At 42.5% G+C, this 19,073-nt stretch overlaps 3 protein-coding genes and 1 long non-coding RNA gene across 7 annotated transcripts in view; 2 read left to right on the forward strand and 2 right to left on the reverse strand.

The window, feature by feature from the left end:
• The window catches only part of LOC112156022 (F-box/WD repeat-containing protein 7), an 18,912-nt gene extending 10,124 nt beyond the window's left edge, over positions 1 to 8,788 (forward strand). Inside the window, exons 6-13 of the mRNA XM_024288143.2 lie at positions 896 to 1,032; positions 1,507 to 1,620; positions 4,859 to 5,040; positions 5,270 to 5,495; positions 5,575 to 5,641; positions 5,726 to 5,869; positions 6,665 to 6,814; positions 7,528 to 8,788. Of these exons, the coding sequence (XP_024143911.1) occupies positions 896 to 1,032; positions 1,507 to 1,620; positions 4,859 to 5,040; positions 5,270 to 5,495; positions 5,575 to 5,641; positions 5,726 to 5,869; positions 6,665 to 6,814; positions 7,528 to 7,661 (1,154 nt within the window). The 3' untranslated portion in view covers positions 7,662 to 8,788. The remainder of the gene's footprint in view (positions 1 to 895; positions 1,033 to 1,506; positions 1,621 to 4,858; positions 5,041 to 5,269; positions 5,496 to 5,574; positions 5,642 to 5,725; positions 5,870 to 6,664; positions 6,815 to 7,527) is intronic.
• Positions 28 to 4,863, reverse strand: LOC118600088. 3 transcript variants are annotated; one of them, XR_004949655.1, is made up of 5 exons: positions 3,181 to 4,863; positions 1,779 to 2,179; positions 1,406 to 1,628; positions 877 to 1,091; positions 28 to 730 (listed from the first exon to the last, which is right to left on the reverse strand). It is a non-coding gene; the product is annotated as an uncharacterized LOC118600088 (long non-coding RNA). The 3 variants fall into 3 exon arrangements; XR_004949653.1 differs by lacking the exon at positions 28 to 730 and having other exon boundaries at positions 950 to 1,091; positions 3,181 to 3,231; positions 3,321 to 4,863; XR_004949654.1 differs by lacking the exon at positions 28 to 730 and having other exon boundaries at positions 950 to 1,091; positions 1,779 to 2,011; positions 2,093 to 2,179.
• A 1,489-nt stretch (positions 8,789 to 10,277) lies between the features above and the next one.
• Positions 10,278 to 12,201, forward strand: LOC112156343 (tripartite motif-containing protein 16-like protein). The gene has a single exon (XM_024288590.2). It carries the CDS (start codon positions 10,278 to 10,280, stop codon positions 11,883 to 11,885), a length of 1,608 nt encoding a protein of 535 aa, XP_024144358.1. The 3' UTR covers positions 11,886 to 12,201.
• Positions 12,202 to 17,981: 5,780 nt separating this feature from the next.
• anapc10 (anaphase promoting complex subunit 10) overlaps positions 17,982 to 19,073 on the reverse strand; it is a 4,091-nt gene continuing 2,999 nt past the window's right edge. For both annotated transcript variants that reach the window (XM_024288145.2, XM_024288144.2), the window contains exon 6: positions 17,982 to 18,415. In XM_024288145.2, the coding sequence (XP_024143913.1) occupies positions 18,236 to 18,415 (180 nt within the window). In that variant the 3' untranslated portion in view covers positions 17,982 to 18,235. The remainder of the gene's footprint in view (positions 18,416 to 19,073) is intronic.

The following is a 19,073-nucleotide window of genomic DNA, read 5'->3' on the forward strand; positions in this document are numbered from 1 at the left end:
AGCTGTACTAAATTTGCAATAAACTACAACACATTAGCTGTGGTTAGCTTACTGTCCTTCCGTGGGGCTCAAGCCACACCCACGCACTTGGTGACATTTTTGACTGGCCAATGGCATTCAGCTTGGCGATGGTGTATCACTTTAGTTCCTGGTTTTTGTTTTTTTAGCGCTAGTTTGCAGCTAATCTTGCAGTTAAATTAGCTTAGCCTCATAGCTGCAAATTGTTCCAAAATAAATATATTTTAGTTAATTTAGCAGTTGACGGTAAGCACATTTTATTTGGTTCAGATATGATAATAATCAACAACAAAGCAACTTATTGTTAGTTAAATGTTTTGTAATTAATACATTTTTTATCTTTAATTTTATAGTAAAATTATTCAAAGCTAAAGAAAGTCTTGGCTGAGATAGTAACTGATACAGAGATATAGAAATACAAAATGATATTTGGATATATTATTAATTTTGTCATTAGCTGTGGTACAGTTAGCTTTAAAATAATAAAATCAAAGCTCTGTCATACATGCTTCTGTTCTATACTTGTAGAGGATTTTTGTCAGCAGCCTGATTTCTCAACGTCTTTTCTGCCTGAGCGCTCATTAAAAGTTATACAACACTGATGATTGCCTAACAAGTGCAGCTATTACAGCTCTGAAGAGTTGGGTTCTTCCCCACTGGAGTCTTCGAAAGGTCATCCAATCTCCAGAAAGTCAGATTAAAGGAGGAGCAGCTTAAGAAGTGGATGGAAAAGGGAACAGTATTAGATGTAATTACAGTTTGTTTGCAGAGCCGCCGTACGGAGGGGCTCAGGAGTCAAAGTTGAGTCTGTAAACTGTGGAGCCTGTACATTTTAGCTGAGACTTCATCCAAACCTACACTTTCCTTCTCTCCCCAGGTATCTCAGAGTTTGCGTCGTATCGTCGCAGGGAGAGTGTGCGACCAAGCCCGGCGGTCAGTCCGTGGAAATCCGCCTACATCCGACAACATCGGATAGAAACCAACTGGAGGAAGGGGGGTACGGGGGACCCCATGGTAAAGGAACCACCTCAGATCTGAAGCTGTAGTCACAACTGGCCTTATGGGGGGATAATCTGAGGGGAAAAAAATAGAGAAACCAATATGGGGGATGCAAGTGGCGAGTAAAAATATCAACACATGTTTTTTCTATTGACATGCTGGGAGGAATTGGTCGTAGGAAACACTTATACAACAAGAAGTACTACCCAGTACTCACACCTTACTGACAATTAGGCTCGAGTGTGGTTCAGGGCACCATATAATAGCATCATCCATGCTTTCTAAGTATAAGTATGTGCATTAGCCTTTGCTAAACATGCTTTCTCTGGGTCCGGTAATATGCAGATGACACTCAGGTTTATATAAGTAACCCAAAAACCTGCCGCACCTGTACAGGTCAACCCCCCCTAGGGGTGTATGTGACTAAAGCTTCATTGAGAGGAGTGCAAACAGTCTCTAAGTGTCAGGAATTCCTCCGTCTCGCTGCAGGTGCTGAAAGGCCACGACGACCACGTGATCACGTGTCTCCAGTTCAGCGGCGACCTGATTGTGAGCGGCTCTGATGACAACACCCTGAAAGTCTGGTCGGCCGTCACGGGGAAGGTGGGCCGCTGCAGCACAGACACATGCATTGATTATGGAAATGTTTCCTTCCTGATTTAGAGCAGCACAAGAAAATCAAATAATGGAGATTTTTGTGTAACTAAGTGACAGAGAGGATGTTAGGAGGCGACGTGGGTCTTTGTGGAGACCAGCCTGACCTGACACTGGAGCCACAGAGCAAACTAAAGGCAGGTTGTGCGAGTCTGGGTGTGTTGCTGTGTGCACACTGACAGCCTCAGGCATCTTTGCAGGAATGCAGGACTCATCCAGAGTGTGTGTGTTGGAGGTGAAGCGTCGGTCTGAAGCGCTCGTCTGTTTGCTCACAGTCTCGTGTCCTTCCTGCCCCCCCCATCCTGTAACGCCTCAAAAACATGCCGAGTCGGAGCTCCGTCTGTTAAGAAAATACAGAAGGATGACGGCACATTGGGTTCAGCCACACAGGAGCTGCTGTTTGTGGAGGTCAGGAGGTGACCTGAACATGTCCGGGGGGGTTATGTCCAGATTCAGGCCACACAGGAGGGATGACACATCTCTGCCGACCTGAGAACGCCTCAGTATCCTTCCACAAAAGATGGAGGAGAAATTTAGAAAATAAGAGAAATTTAAACCTTAAAATGTGAAAAAAATCTATTTTAGAATACAAGCTACAGTAAATTGTTCTGAGCTTTTTTATGTTTGTTTAATTTAAAATCTAAAATAAATCAAATTGTCGCAATATAGAATTTAAAAATATATATTTTTTATGATTATCTTATTTTGAAGAGCTGGATTTCGTTCCAAGACTTCATTTTTTGATCTCCAAACCAAAATAGTAAAAACAGAAAAACTACACAAAATATTTACAATTTAATCATTTTATGGTTTTGCTAATGTGGCTAAAAATGCTAGCATTGTGATCAGCATCAACAACTGTCTCAGAAAAACATATTGCTTAAGATGCTAATTATGCTAACTATGCTAGCGTGGCTAAAATGGCTATCAGCATCAACAACTGTCTCAGAAAAACACATTGCTTAAGACGCTAATTCTGCTAACTATGCTAGCTACGGATGCTAACAATGCTAGCTTAGTATGCTAACAGTATGCTAACAGCACTGCAGTGTGATATTAAGGGACATTCAGGCGCTCTTCTTCAGCCTGTCATACTGCTTCATGACACTAAAATATTTTTGAAGAAAATTGTGTTTTTCATCTTTGAAGTACTGATTCCAGCACCAGAACCATTTCAAAGGTTCTGATTCAGCACCAGTAAAGTCCAAAGGAAACCCATTTCTATTTGGGTATGTGTGGGTTCTCCTCTTGTGTCGCAGAAACTGCGTCCTGCGACATGTTTTCTGGCGTGTGCAGTGAGACGGTTTGCGGGTGGCAAAAGGAAGATGGAGAGAAACATCTCCACGAGTATCCAGCTCTGTGAGCCGGTTGAGTCCGTTTTTCTTCAGGACTTGACCTGCAGCAGGAGGAGGAAGCATGCTACCTGCGGCGCGTCTTCATGCGCAGGAACACACGCAGCCTGCGGCGCGTCTATCTGGTTTCGGTGGAACATTCTTTCACCTGACACACCTGCTGCCTCCTGCGCCTGGACTTGCCTGCATGTTGTTCCTCACGCTGTCTCTGTTGGGACCATTATCTCAGTGGGGAACACGTTTCCCATGATGCAAATCTTTAGTTTGCAGCGAGTGTCTGGCTGCAGAGGCACACACCTGCAGGGATGATGAGGAGGTGCCCGCCTCCTGGTCTCGCCTCGGCGTCAGCGGGACGTGACAGAGCCCGTCACGCCGCCCTCCTGCGGATCTGCAACAGTTGCCAGGGCAAAAGTTTTCCCCCGCTGTTGCCACGGCAACCTCCAACACAACACCTCAGAGTTGAAATCTTTTGTTATTTTTTGCCGCTCCGAGAGCGTCCTTCAGCGGTTTCCAGGAGAGCAGAACAAAATATTGACTCGCACAGCAAAAAATGTGCAAAAGAACAAAAATAAAAGATGCTGTGAGCTGTCATAGTCTGAACAGGTCCTCTTCCTACTTTTCACCTTAACACAGACCTCTTAGGTCAATCACTGTGCTACTCGGTTATCAGTCGTCTCCATTGTTTTAAAGTGGTTACAGTTTATTTTAATGGAAGAAAAAGCTGGAAAATGACGTCAGAGTGAAGAAATAACCACTATAGCCCCTATTTATGAAACAACAGTCGTCTGAAGGAACATTTCACATCTACATCGTTTGCTAAACAGACCAGATCCACACAGAAACATTGATGAGGTTGTTTATCATGACCAGGAAAATTTACCATGTAATATTTAACATACCCAAGACATGACTGGTGTTCTTCCTGAATGGACACACTCTTAAAGCATAAAAAGTTTGACACTCTTACCTAAAGCAGGTCATCGTATGTACATACAACCTCCTCTATGAACCATATGACCTTTTTCTTTGGTGACCACTTCAATTATTTGAACGAATGTCAAATCCCAAACCTCAAGGACTAACATCCCACTGGTTTTTGTAATAATTCAGCTGCTGCCAAATTACCTGTATCAAGTATGTTTGCCATTGAGAAGATTCAGTTGCAGGTTAGTTGGAAAATATGTAGGGAATTAGCCCTCGAGGCCTGGAGTTTGACACCCCTGATCTAACCTAACCTGATTTGGTTTTTGGCAAGAATGGCCCATGTGAAGTCAATGCAACATCAAAGAAAAAGACAAGGTCTTTTATATGTTGAGAGTTATTAGACATGATTTTTACCAATAATCACACTATCGCGATATCATGAGTTGTGTATCGCATCGTATCGTGAGATACCCAGTGATTCCCAGCCCTACTTACTACACATATGACAATGGTACGTTCCATTTTCATGATGTCCATTGAGGTGGCCATACGAGCATTAAGGGGAACTACAAGACACACCTACGCTCCCATTAAGACACGGCCATTCCTTTTCTACAACCCAAAAACGTAATAGATGGGTCAAACCCCCATAGTTGCATGTGATCTGTAGAAGTGTCACTCACTAAACTAGAAAAAAGATTTAAAGAAATCCAGGATTAAATCTAAGACCTACCAGGAGGTATTAGTTATTGTAATGACATAGGGTCAGTTTCCAGAGTTTTCGTGTGCTTGTTTCAAACAAAATGTAAAACTGAACGTGCGAGTTGCAGTGACTCCTGAAGGGAACATCATAATTAAAAACAAAAAATGAGTTCAAACCAAGTTTCAAATCTTCTTTTTCTTGTGTCTAGTGTCTGCGCACACTAACGGGTCACACCGGCGGGGTGTGGTGCAGCCAAATGGCCGTCGCCACGGTGATCAGCGGCTCCACAGACCGGACGCTGCGCGTGTGGGACGCCGAGAGCGGGGAGTGTGTGCACACACTGTACGGACACACCTCCACCGTGCGCTGCATGCATCTCCACGGCAACCGGTAACGCACCCCCCCCACCACCACCACCACCACCACCATTTCCACACACCAAATCACACTCAGGAACAACTGTCATCCAGAAGAAATCATTTCCATAGCAACACACCCACAGGATTGTTTGTGTCCACACGTTTCCATGGTAACAAGCCCTTCTTATCAAAATGAAAACATGACAATGCCTCAAACTTTAAGGTGATTCCTGCAGTGATGCCATATGTGGGTCTTTCAGGGTGGTGTCGGGGTCCCGGGACACGACACTGCGTATGTGGAATGTGACGACAGGCCAGTGCGAGCACGTGCTGACCGGCCACGTGGCAGCAGTGCGCTGCGTTCAGTACGACGGCCGGCGTGTGGTGTCCGGTGGCTACGACTACATGGTGAAGGTGTGGGACCCGGAAACAGAGGTGTGTCTGCACACGCTGCAGGGACACACCAACAGGGTTTACTCACTGCAGGTAACCGCAACGCTGAGACTCAGGGACTTTCAGCTTCCAACTAGGTAACCAATAACCTTTCCTGTTCTTCTCTCTGCAGTTTGATGGTGTGTTCGTGGTCAGCGGATCTTTAGATACCTCAATAAGAGTCTGGGATGCAGAGACAGGTGCTCAAAGATTTGAAATCATGTCCAGCACAGAAAAGTTCAAAGTTGTCGTACCTCCCTAACCTCAACACCTGTTCTTCTCAGGGGGGTGTGTCCACACGTTGACTGGTCACCAGTCCCTTACTTCTGGCATGGAGCTACGAGACAACATCCTGGTGTCTGGGAATGCCGACTCAACTGTGCGAGTCTGGGACATCCGGACTGGACTGTGTCTGCACACACTGCAGGGTAAGAGAAGTAAAAAAAATGAGAAAAGGGCAGGTCAAAGCAGGCTGATGGGTCAACGTAGGACGATGGGTCAACCAAGGACGATGGGTCAACCTAGTATCATAGACCAGTGTAGGCCAATGGGTCAAAGCAGGACAATGGATCAACATAAGATGATGGGTCAACCTAGTATCTTGCACCAATGCAGGACGATGGGTTAACGTAAGACGATGGGTCAACGAAGGACTAGGTCAACCTAGTTATGTAGACCAATGTAGGATGATGGGTCAACAAAGAACTAGGTCAACCTAGTATCACAGACCAATATAGACCAATTGATCTACGTAGTATAATAGACCAATGCAGGAAAATGCGTCAAAGTAGGCAATGGCCCAATGTAAGACGATGGGTCAACCTAGTATCATAGACCAATGGAGGACGATGGGTCGTAGTAGGACGATGGGTCAATGGAGGATAATGGGTCAACATAGGACCATGGGTAAATATAGTGTCATAGACCAATGTATTATGATGGGTCCAAGTAGGATGATAATTTGATGATGCAGGACCATAGGTCGACGTACTATAATGGGCCAACATAGGACGAATAGTCAGAGTAGGATGATGGGTCAGAGGACCATGATGGGTCAGAGAACCATGATGGGTCAATGCATGGCTATAGACATTCCTCCAAGTACTTTGGTGTCCAAACATCTATCTGGATAACTGCTCTACAAGCCCAAATGAACAAATTCTCAGCTCTAACACAAACTTAGGCATTCTTGTGGTAACCGGTCCTTGTTTTTTTTGGTTTAGGTCCAAACAAACACCAGTCTGCAGTGACGTGTCTGCAGTTCTGCAGAGGTCTGGTTCTTTCTAGTTCAGATGACGGAACGGTCAAGCTGTGGGACCTCCGGACAGGAGCATGGCTGCGGGATGTGGTGGCACTGCAGAGCCGAGGATCAGGTCAGTGGGAGATTCTTTCCCAACAAGGAACTACCTGATCTCTCAAATGTTGTTCGAAAGTTCAAGAAGAACCTAAATGCAGTCTGGTTTTCAGAAATGGTGATCAGTTGAAAGTTCCGCCTCTCTTTTCACTCGTCTCTCCAAGACATACGATCGTAGGGTAGACGATACAGCCGACCTCCTGCCTTGTGCTCCGACGGACTCCTTTGTGTTTGACGTGGTACTGGTACAAAAGTATCAAACTAATACACAGATTGTGGAGGCAGTTTCTCTTGATCATACCCTTCAGGGTATCAATGTCATTGCCCACCTGGGCATTGATGTCTCCTAGTAGATGGATTCTCCACTTACTAATACCCTTCTTAGAGACACCAAGAACGCAGAGTTCTCCATCTTGTTTGGTTCATAAGCCGAGACCACAGTAGGAGACCAGGGCCCGATCTGGATGCGAAGGATACAACCTTTTCATTCATTGGGGAGAACCTCAACAAATGATAACTTAGCTAGGGGACTATGAGCAAACCCAACCTACCCCGAGTTAGACAGAATCCAAAACCCTCTCGAGAATTTGAGTCGATAAAAGTTAGAGAAAGTTAGTAAAACTAGGACTTCTTTAGTTTGTGTCAGTTTATTTTCTCCTCAGTATCATGAATGACGCGGTTGGGAGTAAAACTGTTTGTCAGCTCGAGTGACCTCCTTCTGCTCTCTAACAGGTGGCGTCGTGTGGCGAATCAAAGCGTCCGACACCCGTCTGGTGTGTGCTGCCGGCAGCCGCAACGGCACAGAGGAGACCAAGCTGCTCATCATGGACTTTGACCTGGACGACACGAAGACGGAGGCCGACTAAAGCGGCGCCAGAGAGAGACCGGGACGGGATTTTAGGGTTTATTTTTGTTGAGAACGTCGTTGGATTTTGACCAAAGTCCTGGTTGGAGTCAGCTTATCTCCTGAGAGCAGAAGAAGCTCCGCCTCATGGACCATGTTTGAAAAGTGATGCTGGCAGACAGTTTCTAATGATCAACAACTGATTTGTTTCATTTGAAGACTTTTCAGGTTCTGAATGTATCCTGTTGAAGAAGAAGAACTTCAAAGCCAAACAGGTTTTAGTTTTTGCTGCTGAACCTAGGAGGTGCTGTTGATGCTGTTTGAACCCACTAAATCTAAAATGAAGAAGGTTAACAGCGCCTCCTGGAGTCAACATGAAGATTGAAACTTCATCTTTTGTGGACTTCTGGGGATGAAAAGGTCGCCGCTGCTGCTCCCATTTCAGCTGAAATGGATGTAAAGTTCAAGTTTTGAACGTTTCAGTGGGGGCGGGACTTAAAGATTGTTACCGCCCATCAAATCCAGGTCATATCATTGATCAAGTTTGAAGCCAAAGTAATGCTTTCATTCATCCATCAGTGTGAAGATAATGTGGAGATTCTTCTTGAAATATTCAGAAAAGCAACTATTTTTGTTTCGTAATGTCTGAAAGTGACATTTAAATGTTTTTGTTTAATTAATTGACCAATACTTTCACCAAAAGACATTTATTTTGAATGGGGAGATGTTTATTATTTCAAATTAAAGCTGATCAGCTTCCATCCATCAGAGGGAACGAAATCCCTTCCTCAATCATTTCTGCTGCTGAAGTTTCGCCTCCGTTCCCACCGTCTATGAAGTGAATAGAAAAAGGTAAATAATTTAAAACAATTGCTCTTTGGAGATAAGCCGATAAGCTGTTGTTGCCAGGCAACAGCTGGAGCCAGTAAAGCAGCGTTCGGGCAGCATCTCCCACAGCAACGCGCGGTATTTCAGGCTGCGGGTTTGACCTTTCAGCCTCTCCGGCGACGTGTAGATTCTTGTAAATAACAGGAAGGATGTACATAATTCAAGGTTTTATAAGAGAAACAGAAAACTATTGTCCTGTGGAATAAAGAGAAGAGCTGAATGGATGAATAAAACTGAATAAATGAAGATGAGTTTTGTAAACGTCTGTCTGGTTGTCTTTTCTCCACTTTTGCTTTCTGTTAAACTAAATCTAAAACAGGAAATCTCAGGAACTCGTGTTTGAGGCGTAAACTTTCTTTGCTCTTTGAAGGGGCAGAAGTCATGGATTTTCAATTTTTAAAATGTCCTTTCCATAGTTACTGTTGGGTGAAAGCGGGATACAACCTGGACAGATCACCAGCCTGTCACAGAGCCTGTAGATCTGAAGCATCACGATTGTTACACAAGCCAGCCGCCCTGTAGACAGCAGAGCTAGCAAGTGCCGACACTCAGGGGCCAGAAGAGCTAGCAAACACCATCAAGGGGCCAGAAGAGCTAACAAACACCATCAAGGGGCCAGAAGAGCTAGCAAACACCATCAAGGGGCCAGAAGAGCTAGCAAACACCATCAAGGGGCCAGAAGAGCTAGCAAACAACACCACCCAGTTCACAACAGAGTTACCAAGCGCTGCCAACCAGGGGCTAGTAGAACTAGCAAGTACCACCACCCAGTGGCCGGCAGGGCTAGCAAGTGCCACTATCAAGGGGCCAGTAAAGTTAGCAAACTACGCTACTCAGGTTACGGCAGAGCTAGCTAGTCCCGCCCCCCGGGGCCAGTAGAGCTTGCAAGTACCACCACCCAGGTTACATCAGAGCTAGCAAGTGATGCCACCCATGCGCCAGCAGAGCTAGCAAGCGCCACCACCCAGTGTAGGGCAGAGCTAGTGAGCACCGTCAACCAGAATACGGCAGAGCTAGCAAGCTCAGCCAGACCCTGGGTAGAGGGGTTTGCTATGCTGACCTAACATCCCACGTTGCTCCTAAAGGCTTGATCCAAACAGGGACCATGGGAGGAGGAGCCCCATGCTTGCCTTAAAGTTCCAACCACAGGCCCTGGATCCAGGGTGGGGCCCTGGTGACGCCAATCTGGGCAACGTTGGGTTGAACTTCTTATAAACGGGTTCTGAACAACTCTTTGTCAGACTTGTTATCCAGGACCTGTCCATCATGAGAGACCCTACCGGGGGCAGGAGCCCCAGAAAGCATTGCTTCTTAAGCACTCAAACCCCTCCACCATGTTATGGTGGCGGTTCAACAAGGGGTGACAGGTGGATTGGAGCAGCGTTCACCTGTTTGCTGTTGCTGTACTGGGTTATTGTGGTGAAGAGAAAACCAGCCAGAAAGGCCAAATGTGGACAGAAAATGTGGGGCCCGATTGGGTTTCTCCACAGTCTCTGTGGTGGCCCCACCTGTGTTTGAAGTGGGCGGTGATCTCGTCAAAATTCGTCTGTAAAGCTGCTCTACTTCCTGGAACTAAAACCTTGTGACTCTTTGTGCTAATTTTAGACACAGAAAATTAAACTTCCTTCATTCACTTGCATGTTCCTTGTTGGTTCTGCATTCAGTAAACGGGCGTGGCGGAAGAACAATGAAGCACAGGTGCGAGGAAATCTCACAGAGCTGGTTTTAGACGTTCTGCTTTATAGACGCAATGATTCGGAGAGCAAAGATGGATCAGAAACGAGCACAGCTGGATGGAGAAGCTCTGTCCTGCTCAGTCTGTTTGGATCTACTGAAGGATCCAACGACACTACCCTGTGGACACAGCTACTGCATGAGCTGCATACAGAACTACTGGAGGGAAGGAAGCCAGAGGAGAACCCACAGCTGTCCTCAGTGCAGGAGGACCTTCAATCCAAGACCGGTTCTGGAGAAAAACATCATGTTAGCAGAGTTAGTGGAGGAGCTGAAGAAGACTTCTGACTGTAAGGAACACCTCCTACATCAATTTATGGCTCCAGCTTCACAAAAACACAACCAGGAGGACATCTGCCCCAGCCACGACGAGGAGATGAAGATCTTCTGTCGCACTGATCAGCAGTGTATCTGTTACATCTGTCTAATGAACGAACATCAGGGTCACGAAACAGCCCAAATAGCAGAAGAGAGGTTTGAGAAGCAGGAGAAGCTCCAGGTGACACGACAACAAGCCCAGCAGAAGACCCAGGACTGTGCAGAAGCTGTGAAGGAGCTCCAGCAGAAGGTGAAGATCATTAATACTTATGCGGACAAAGCAGTGGAGGACAGCGAGAAGGTCTTTGCTGAGATGATTCGTCTCATCCACAAAAGAAGCTCTGAAGTGAAGGAGAAGATCAGATCCCACCAGGAAGCTGAGGTGAGTCGAGTCCTGAGTCTCCAGGAGGAGCTGGAGCAGGAGATCAGAGATCTGAAGAGCAAAGAGGAAGAGATTGAGATGCTCTCACACACAGACGACCACTGCCAGTTCCTGCACAGATACTCCTCACTGTCAGCTCTCAGTCAGTCCACACACTCATCCGGCCTCCCGGTTTGTCCTTTGAGGTTCTTTGAGGAGGTGACAAAAGCTGCATCAGACACCAGAGACAAACTACAGGAGCTCTTGAGGGACAAACAGGCAAACCTCTCACCAAAGTCCTTCATTTTCATATGTGTCCTTTTGATCATTTATTTGAGTTTAGTTGGATCTTTTATGCTGAAAAAGGACGTTTCACTGCCAGAACCAGAACCAAAGAGCAGGGAGGATTTCTTGAAATATTCAGGAGAACTCACACTGGATCCAAACACGGCAAACCCACATCTGGTTCTGTCTGAAGCAAACAGAAAAGCAGCATTCACGCATATCAGAAGCCATTACCACAACCATCCAGACCGGTTCATCTACTGGACCCAGGTTCTGAGCAAAGAGAAACTATGGGGACGCCGGTACTGGGAGGTGGAGTGGACTGGAGGAGCAGTTTACGTTGCAGTGGCGTACAAGAACGTCCAAACATCACGGTTTGGACATGATCACCAATCCTGGGCCTTATATTGCGACAAAAACAGCTACGTCTTCTACCACAAAGGACTGCAGACCCCTCTGTTGGGTCCTGTTTCCTCCAGGGTGGGGGTGTACCTGGACCACGGAGCAGGTGTTCTGTCCTTCTACAGGGTCTCTGAAACCATGACTCTGCTCTACACAGTCCAGACCACCTTCACTCAGCCGCTCCACGCCGGCCTGGGCCTCTACGACTACTTCCTGTACACAGGAGGAGACTCCGCAGAGTTCATTAAGCTGAAGTGAGCGGCATTGTGGGTAACGGGGGATTCGTTTTTGTCTTTCCCTTCTCCTTAACTACTAAAAAACTAAATAGTGCAGGGTTATCTAGTGCCTTGGATTCAATACGGACACCATGGTCACCATTTTTAACAGCAAATACGGGTTGCAGATTTCCCAAAGTAAAAACCTAATAAATGCATTTTATTTTTTAAAAGAAAAAGTGTTCAAAATAAGTGCATGGCGGTCCATATTTGGCAGTCTAGTTAGCATTGTCGCTAGCTGATCTGTAACAGCTACCTGATCTAGTACGACGAGCAATCTGTAATGGATAGCCACTTTGTAATGGCCTACCGATCTGTAACAATAAGCTGATCTTCAGCGGGTAGCTAATCTGTAACTGCTAGCCAATAAGTTGATCTGTAATTTCCGCTCTCCTTGGCTTGTTTACATTAAGAGTGGGGTCATCTGGACCCCACAATCATTTTTTTAATGATTATGGATCATTACTGGTGTCCGATGACAGACATGAAGTCTCATCCACCTTTGTCATGGAAGGGCTAACACCTCAATGTAAGGGTGGGGTCATCTGGACCCCATGAGAGACCGCGAGGGTTAACAGCTAGCCAAAATCGAATTACTTAACTGTCAAAATGTTGACAACCCAAAGGAACTGAAGTGATATCTGCACATGTGGGTATTAATCAGGTAGCTGTTACAGATTAAGAAGCAACAATGCAACACACTGTAAATAGTCATGGACACAACCGTGTGTGATATCAACCATAGAAAATGAAGCAATTCCTACTCCAGCAAAATTAAGTCAATTCAGTCGCCATTTTTCCGCATTGTGGGCGCCGCCATTTGGAGCCAGTCAACAGTGATTATTCTTAGTCAGACTGAGTCATGTTTCTGTGGCAACTACTGTCGCCAATCATGAGTGAGCTTGTTTGAAGGCCACGCCCCTTCCACTGAGAGCAGCTCAGGAGAATCTGTCAAACGTTTGAGGCGTGGCCAGTGGGCATCACATACTTTTACTGAGACACCCGATTGGTCAGTTTATAACTTGAATAACTTCTGATAAAGAAAAAATATCTTTAAAATAAAAGAGAATTATCAAGAACATGATTTTAAAAAAGGGTTTCAGAGCAAGAATGGTTATTCTGACAACAACAGCTGTTTATTTATCTGTAGAAGTCTAAAGCAGGTAATTCTTATTTGGAACATGAGGTGGGGTCACTCAGTCCAGTTCCTATGTACAGTCAATAAACAACTGTAACTCTTTTTTTTGTTTGTTTTTTAGAAATTCAATATAATCACACTTGTGGCAGCTAAAAACATAGAAATATATGAATTACAAAATAAATATAAATGAATAAAAATACTAAATATATAACTGTTCAAATTTGATCCTATTGGCTCTCTGGGGTTAAAGAGGGTAATAAATGTTATTAAAAGTTAAGCATTAATGGAAGAAGCTCAACTGTTTCTATAACATTGCTGCAGAAGATGCAGATGTTTGTGTCAACTTTGAATTTATTGTAAAGATTGATAAAAACATTCTGATAGGATTTTCTTTTTTGGGGTGAAATTGCAAAATAAAGATATTTTTTCAAAAAGGTTTGGATTGCAATTTTTAATCATATATTGTATTTTTGTTTAGATGGTAAAAGATGTTTGGTAAAAGTTGTCCTTAAAAATGTATTTTTACATCTTTAAGCTATAGCCCGCTACGCTGTCCACCTGGCGTCTGGCTAGCGTAGCGGGCTCAATCACTCCAGCTCTATGGGCTCACACGTATTGAGTCACTGAAAACTAGTGTTGTAGGAAAAAATCGATATATTGCGATACTTGATTGGGTGATTCTTGTATCGATTAGTAATCTAGAATTGGCGATATTTCATTAGTGTCCTTTAGTGTCTTACTTATGTTTTCCACATTTTTTTTCTTATCCTGAAAATATTTTATTGTGGAAGTAAAACAATCTTTATGTTCCCTTTAAGAATGAACATTTCTTAATTTACAAAAAGAGCATCACTATGAATTTGGTCAGATAAAAGCAACTTGTATATGAAATACAGATGTAGTGCTTAATGGTGTGATCATGAAATAAAATGAATTTTACCATTTTATTAGAATATACTTATATCCAGGTTGAGTTTTTTTCTAAATCATAATCTTTAAAAAAAAAAAAGTAAAAAAATGTTTGGTACGGTGTTAAGATATATCGCAATACATATCGCATCATGAGCCGGGCATTGCGATAGATATCACATTGTAAACCGGGCATCATGATACCTATTACCTCGTGAACCAGGTATCGCTAAATATATCACATCGTGAGCCGGGTATCACGATACATATTGAATCGTGAACCCGGTATTGCGATATATATCAGATTGTGAACCAGGCGTCACAGTAAATATTGCAATGAGACCAGGGCATCATGATACATATTGCATTGTGAACCGGGTATTGCAATGCGTTGCAAAAAATATCATATCGTCAGCAGAACATCACGATACATATTGCATCGTGTAGCAGGTATCGTATTATATATCACATTGGGAACTGGGTATTGGAATACAAATTGCATCATGAACTGAGTATTGCGATATATATATATCACATTGTGAACTCGCCGCTAAAATAAATATCGCATTGTCAGCAGGACATCACGATACATATTGTATTGTGTACCAGGTATCGCAATATATATCACATTGTGAACCAGGCATCGCGATACGTATTGCATTGTGAAGCGGGTATTGCGAAACATAGTATTGTATGAATAGAGTATTGTGATAGATATATCATATTGTGAATGGGCGTCACAATAAATATATCGTCAGCAGAACATCGCGATTCATATTGCATCATGAACCAGATATCGCAACACATAGTGCATCGTTCAGACACCAAGCTAACTATTTTTGCTTTAAACGGCAAACATGACATAATTGATTTCACAAAGATAAATCTAAAATAAATGAACATTTTACGAAGACCAATTATGAAGTGTTCTGAAGGTGTACATGAAAAATCATCCAAACGTAATGCATTGTGGTCTATATTTGGCAAGTTAGGGAGCATCGATGCATACTGGTTATCTTGCAAAGACTTCTGGGAAATTTCTGGGGGACTGGAGTTTGGAATAGAGGATTCCAAATGGCTGTGGAGGATTTTTTTCATGAGCACGAGCCCCTCTGCTGATCCTCCCTCCGCCCGTTCTGCCTCTGTCCCGTCTTTCATCCTCCCGATGATGATGGCGCTCGTCCTGCGGCGTTCTCTGAGTCGTGACGCTGCAGCTTAAAGCTGTGAAGATCCTCCTCTCAGGTCTGCCTTCATCATCATCATCTTCATCATTGGTCAATAAAGGAGGGGGGGGTTGCTTTTAGTGAGATGAAAGCAGCTGCACACGGCCCTCTGCAGTCACATTAACAGTCTCCTCACACAGCAGCACGCCGCTGCAGACCTGTGAGGACCGCCATCCTGCAGGGAGACGCCGCAGACTCACCGTGAAGGCCCAATCGAAACCAGCCGCTCGCCAGCATCTTTGAGCTGCACGCGTTTCTCCTCTAAAGGGAATAAAGTCAAAAACAGAAGCCTGCAGACCCGCTAACGGCCAGCAGGGGGCGACTCTTTACAGATTGAAGGAGGAAAAGCCTCAAACTCTCTTTTTGTGGTTATTTACCAACCAAATATTCTCCCGGCTGCATCTTCTTGCTGTTTTCTCTCCTCGCAACACAAAAACTCCTCCAGGTTTGCCTTCAGAGTCCAGATGCGTTCACACGGTTAGCTTGAGGGGGAAAACCCTTCGACTGTATCACAGAACTGGACCGAGCGAGTGTGACGTCATACGTAGAAAACGGTTTCAGCCCAATGAAGTCAATTCAGTTGCCATATTTTACAACACAGACGCCGCCATGTTGGAGCCAGAAGTCGTCAGTAGCAGTGATTGGTCTGACGCGGTTTCTATGGCAACCTCTTCAACCATTCAGGAGGGAGCTTGTTGGAAGGCCACACCCCCTACCACTGGAAGGCGGACTAAACAGCTTGAACGTTGGCTCCTCCTGCTTTAATCGAGGCATTTGATTGGTCAGTTTATAATATGAACTATAGAAAAAAATATATAATGAAAAAAAGAAGATTATCAGAAATATGTTAAAAAAATAAACCAGAGCAAGAATGTTGGATGGATTCCTTAATCCAGTGCCTTGGAAATTTCCCAGAAGTCTCTCTGAAAATCCAGTGTACATCAATAATCATTAGATTGTTAGATCATGATGCACTGCACTTAAACGATTAAGTTTTCATTATTTTTACTATCTGGTTTTGGAACTTCTAACAAATCCTTCCGCTTTGGTAAAGGTTACAGTTTGTATTCCCGCCTGATTTTGGTTTTGCGTCCTCCAGGAGGTCCAGCCTCCCATAAACAGCTTTTTTCCTCCCTGTTTGCTGCAGCTGTTCGCCTGTTTTCCTCTTTCTTGTTTTCTCCAACAGTCAGGATTTTTTTTTAAATACAAACCTGCACTTTGAATTCTGGGAAATCTGATCTGCATCTGTAAATCTTGATGATCAGAAAGAGGAAGTGAATAAAAAACGCAGAGCTGATTCGAGAGGATGATTTACACATGAGAGCCGTTCACGCTCATCCCAGCACTGCTACACATGCGGTCACCATGGAAACCGCCTCCTCCTGTCTGTGCTCTGGCTCCCTCTGCTGGACAAACAACCAAACTGCGGCGCTGTAGCACAGAAGTCTGAGTTTCCCAGGAATATTTTAGCATTTAGATGCTTTACATGTCATTTACATGATGAGCCATAAATAAATAATATAAAAATTAATTTGGAAAAAGGTGTCATAAAGTTATGTTGATTAAGTTTATGTCATGAGAAGAATTGTGAGATCATAAAAGTTCATATTAAAACTAAGTCTAATTTTAGGTGAATAAAGTCGAACAGTTATGAGAAAAAAGGAGAAAGAAGTCAAAATGTTCAAAGAATAAAGATGTAAAATCATGAAAAATAAAAGTGGCGAAATTAAGAGAAAAAAGTTGGAATATTAAGAGAAAAATGTCTAAATGTTATGTTAGTAAAATAATACAAGTGAGAGAAAAGTCTTAAAATTTGTAGAAATAAGACTCTTTTAAATTATTAAAGTTGTACAAATATCTTAAAAAGTAGTAGCTGAAAATTAAAAGAAAAAAGTAGTAATCATTGAAAATTTAGGTGAATAAAGTTGTACCATAATGAGGAAAAAAACTTTTGTTTTAAAAAGTAGTGCAGATAGGAGACAAAAGTTGTAATTGTCTAAATTTTATGTCAGTAAAGAAATATGAATAATTGTAATATGACAAAAAGTCATAATAATTTATCATTATAATAGACAAGTTTTAAAAATAAGACAATAATTATAATATTAAGAAGTAACCTTTAAAATTGTACTTTAGTAAAGACTGAAAATGTTCTAAAAGTCAAACTTTTACCTTTGAGGCTTTAATAAAGTTGTTTTTTAATTAGGAAAAGGATCCAGCTTTTATGTGAAATAAAACAGTACATTTATGATCTACAGTGTAATCATTTAACAAGGAAAGAGTTGTGCTTTTTCCAAAAATAAAGTCGTAGATTCAGAGACGTCTCTTTCCTCTGAGCTGAAATGTTTGATCGTCTTTGTTCAAATATTTCAAATGTTGTCTATTATTTTTGAAAAAACTTCTAGTTTTCCTTTATAAAATTATGACCATGTGAAGCATAAATCTACGTCTGTTTTCATTATTTTACAACTTTTTCCTCATAAAATTACGTTTAAAGGCAAATATGTACAAATGTATTTTTGTACGTTTTTTTTCATGATTTACAACTTTTCTTTCATAAAGTTTTGAATATTCCTCAAAAATGTGAATCTTTACTCTCATAAAATCTCTTTTAATATTTCATTCTGACTGCTCTGATTCTGCAGTTGAACCCTTTAAAATAGTTTTTTGTATCATTGATTGTATTTTATATTTTCTTTCTGAAAGATTCAAATAAATTAGTTTGTGACTCAAATGTTTCCAGAAGTGATTTTTTTTCTTAAAATTTATTAGTTTGGTAAAAAAAACAAAACAAAAAAACATTAAATCTGTGAATCTGAAAAAGTTTTATTTACATTAAAAAGGAGAACGGTTCAGAGAACGCAGCAGCTGCTGCTGAATGTTCTAGAACGTCTTTATGAATAAAGTTTCATACTTTGTTAATAAAAACTCTCGGCTCGGTTCTCCTTTAAGGCTTCTTCCCTCGTCATCCTGTAACAAACTGTTGGCACAAACGTTCATCAGAACCGTCCGGTTCCGCCTGTCCTGGAACACGCAGAACCGGGTCCAGAACCTCCCGGATCACCTGATGGTGCGGTACATCATAAAGTCCACCGTGGTGCATCGTGGGAACTTGCCGATGGAGCTCTCCTCCACCGGCGTGTAGACCTTGATCTGCCGCATGTGCGTGTCGCGGCCGTTCTGGTGGTTGGCCAGAACCGCGATCTGGATCATGAAGGTGCTGATGGGCTCGTTGGTCCGCTGGAACGCAGAGGAGACGCGGTGAACGCCGTAAACGCGACTGAAAACGCCTCTGAGGTTATACGTGTGGACCGCAGGAACACTTTTACAGTTCTGGACGTTAAAGTCGTAAAATCAAGAGAAAAAAGGCAAAAAATTACGTGAATAAAGTTTTACAAATATGAGAAAATAAATCGTAATATTAAGAAAAAAAAGTCAAAATTTTATGTTAAAAAAGTTATACAATTCTGGAAGAAAAGTCGTAAAATTAAGATAAATATGGGAAAATAAGTCGTAATATTATGAGATAAAAAGTAAAAACTTAAAGTTTAAAAAGTTATACAATTTTGAGAGAAAAGCCTTAAAATTAGGAGAAATAAATCAAATTTTTAAATGAATAAAACTGAACAATAATGAGAAAAAAATTGCAATATTATAAGTAAAAAGTCAAAACTTTATGTTAATTAAGTCGTGTAATTGAAAGGAAAAATGCCCAAATTTTACATAAGAAAAAATATATAATTATAAGAAAAAGTCATAAAATTAAGAGGAATGAGTTGTAGTTTAGAATTTTTTGTGAATAAACTTGTATAATTATTGCTTTTGTTTTCCAAAATCTTTTCTTCATTTTTGGTTTCTGGAATTGTGTGATGCTGTTTTTTCTTTTTTTTTTTTTATT

Source organism: Oryzias melastigma, linkage group LG18, assembly GCF_002922805.2.
Source record: "Oryzias melastigma strain HK-1 linkage group LG18, ASM292280v2, whole genome shotgun sequence".
NCBI lineage: Eukaryota > Metazoa > Chordata > Actinopteri > Beloniformes > Adrianichthyidae > Oryzias > Oryzias melastigma.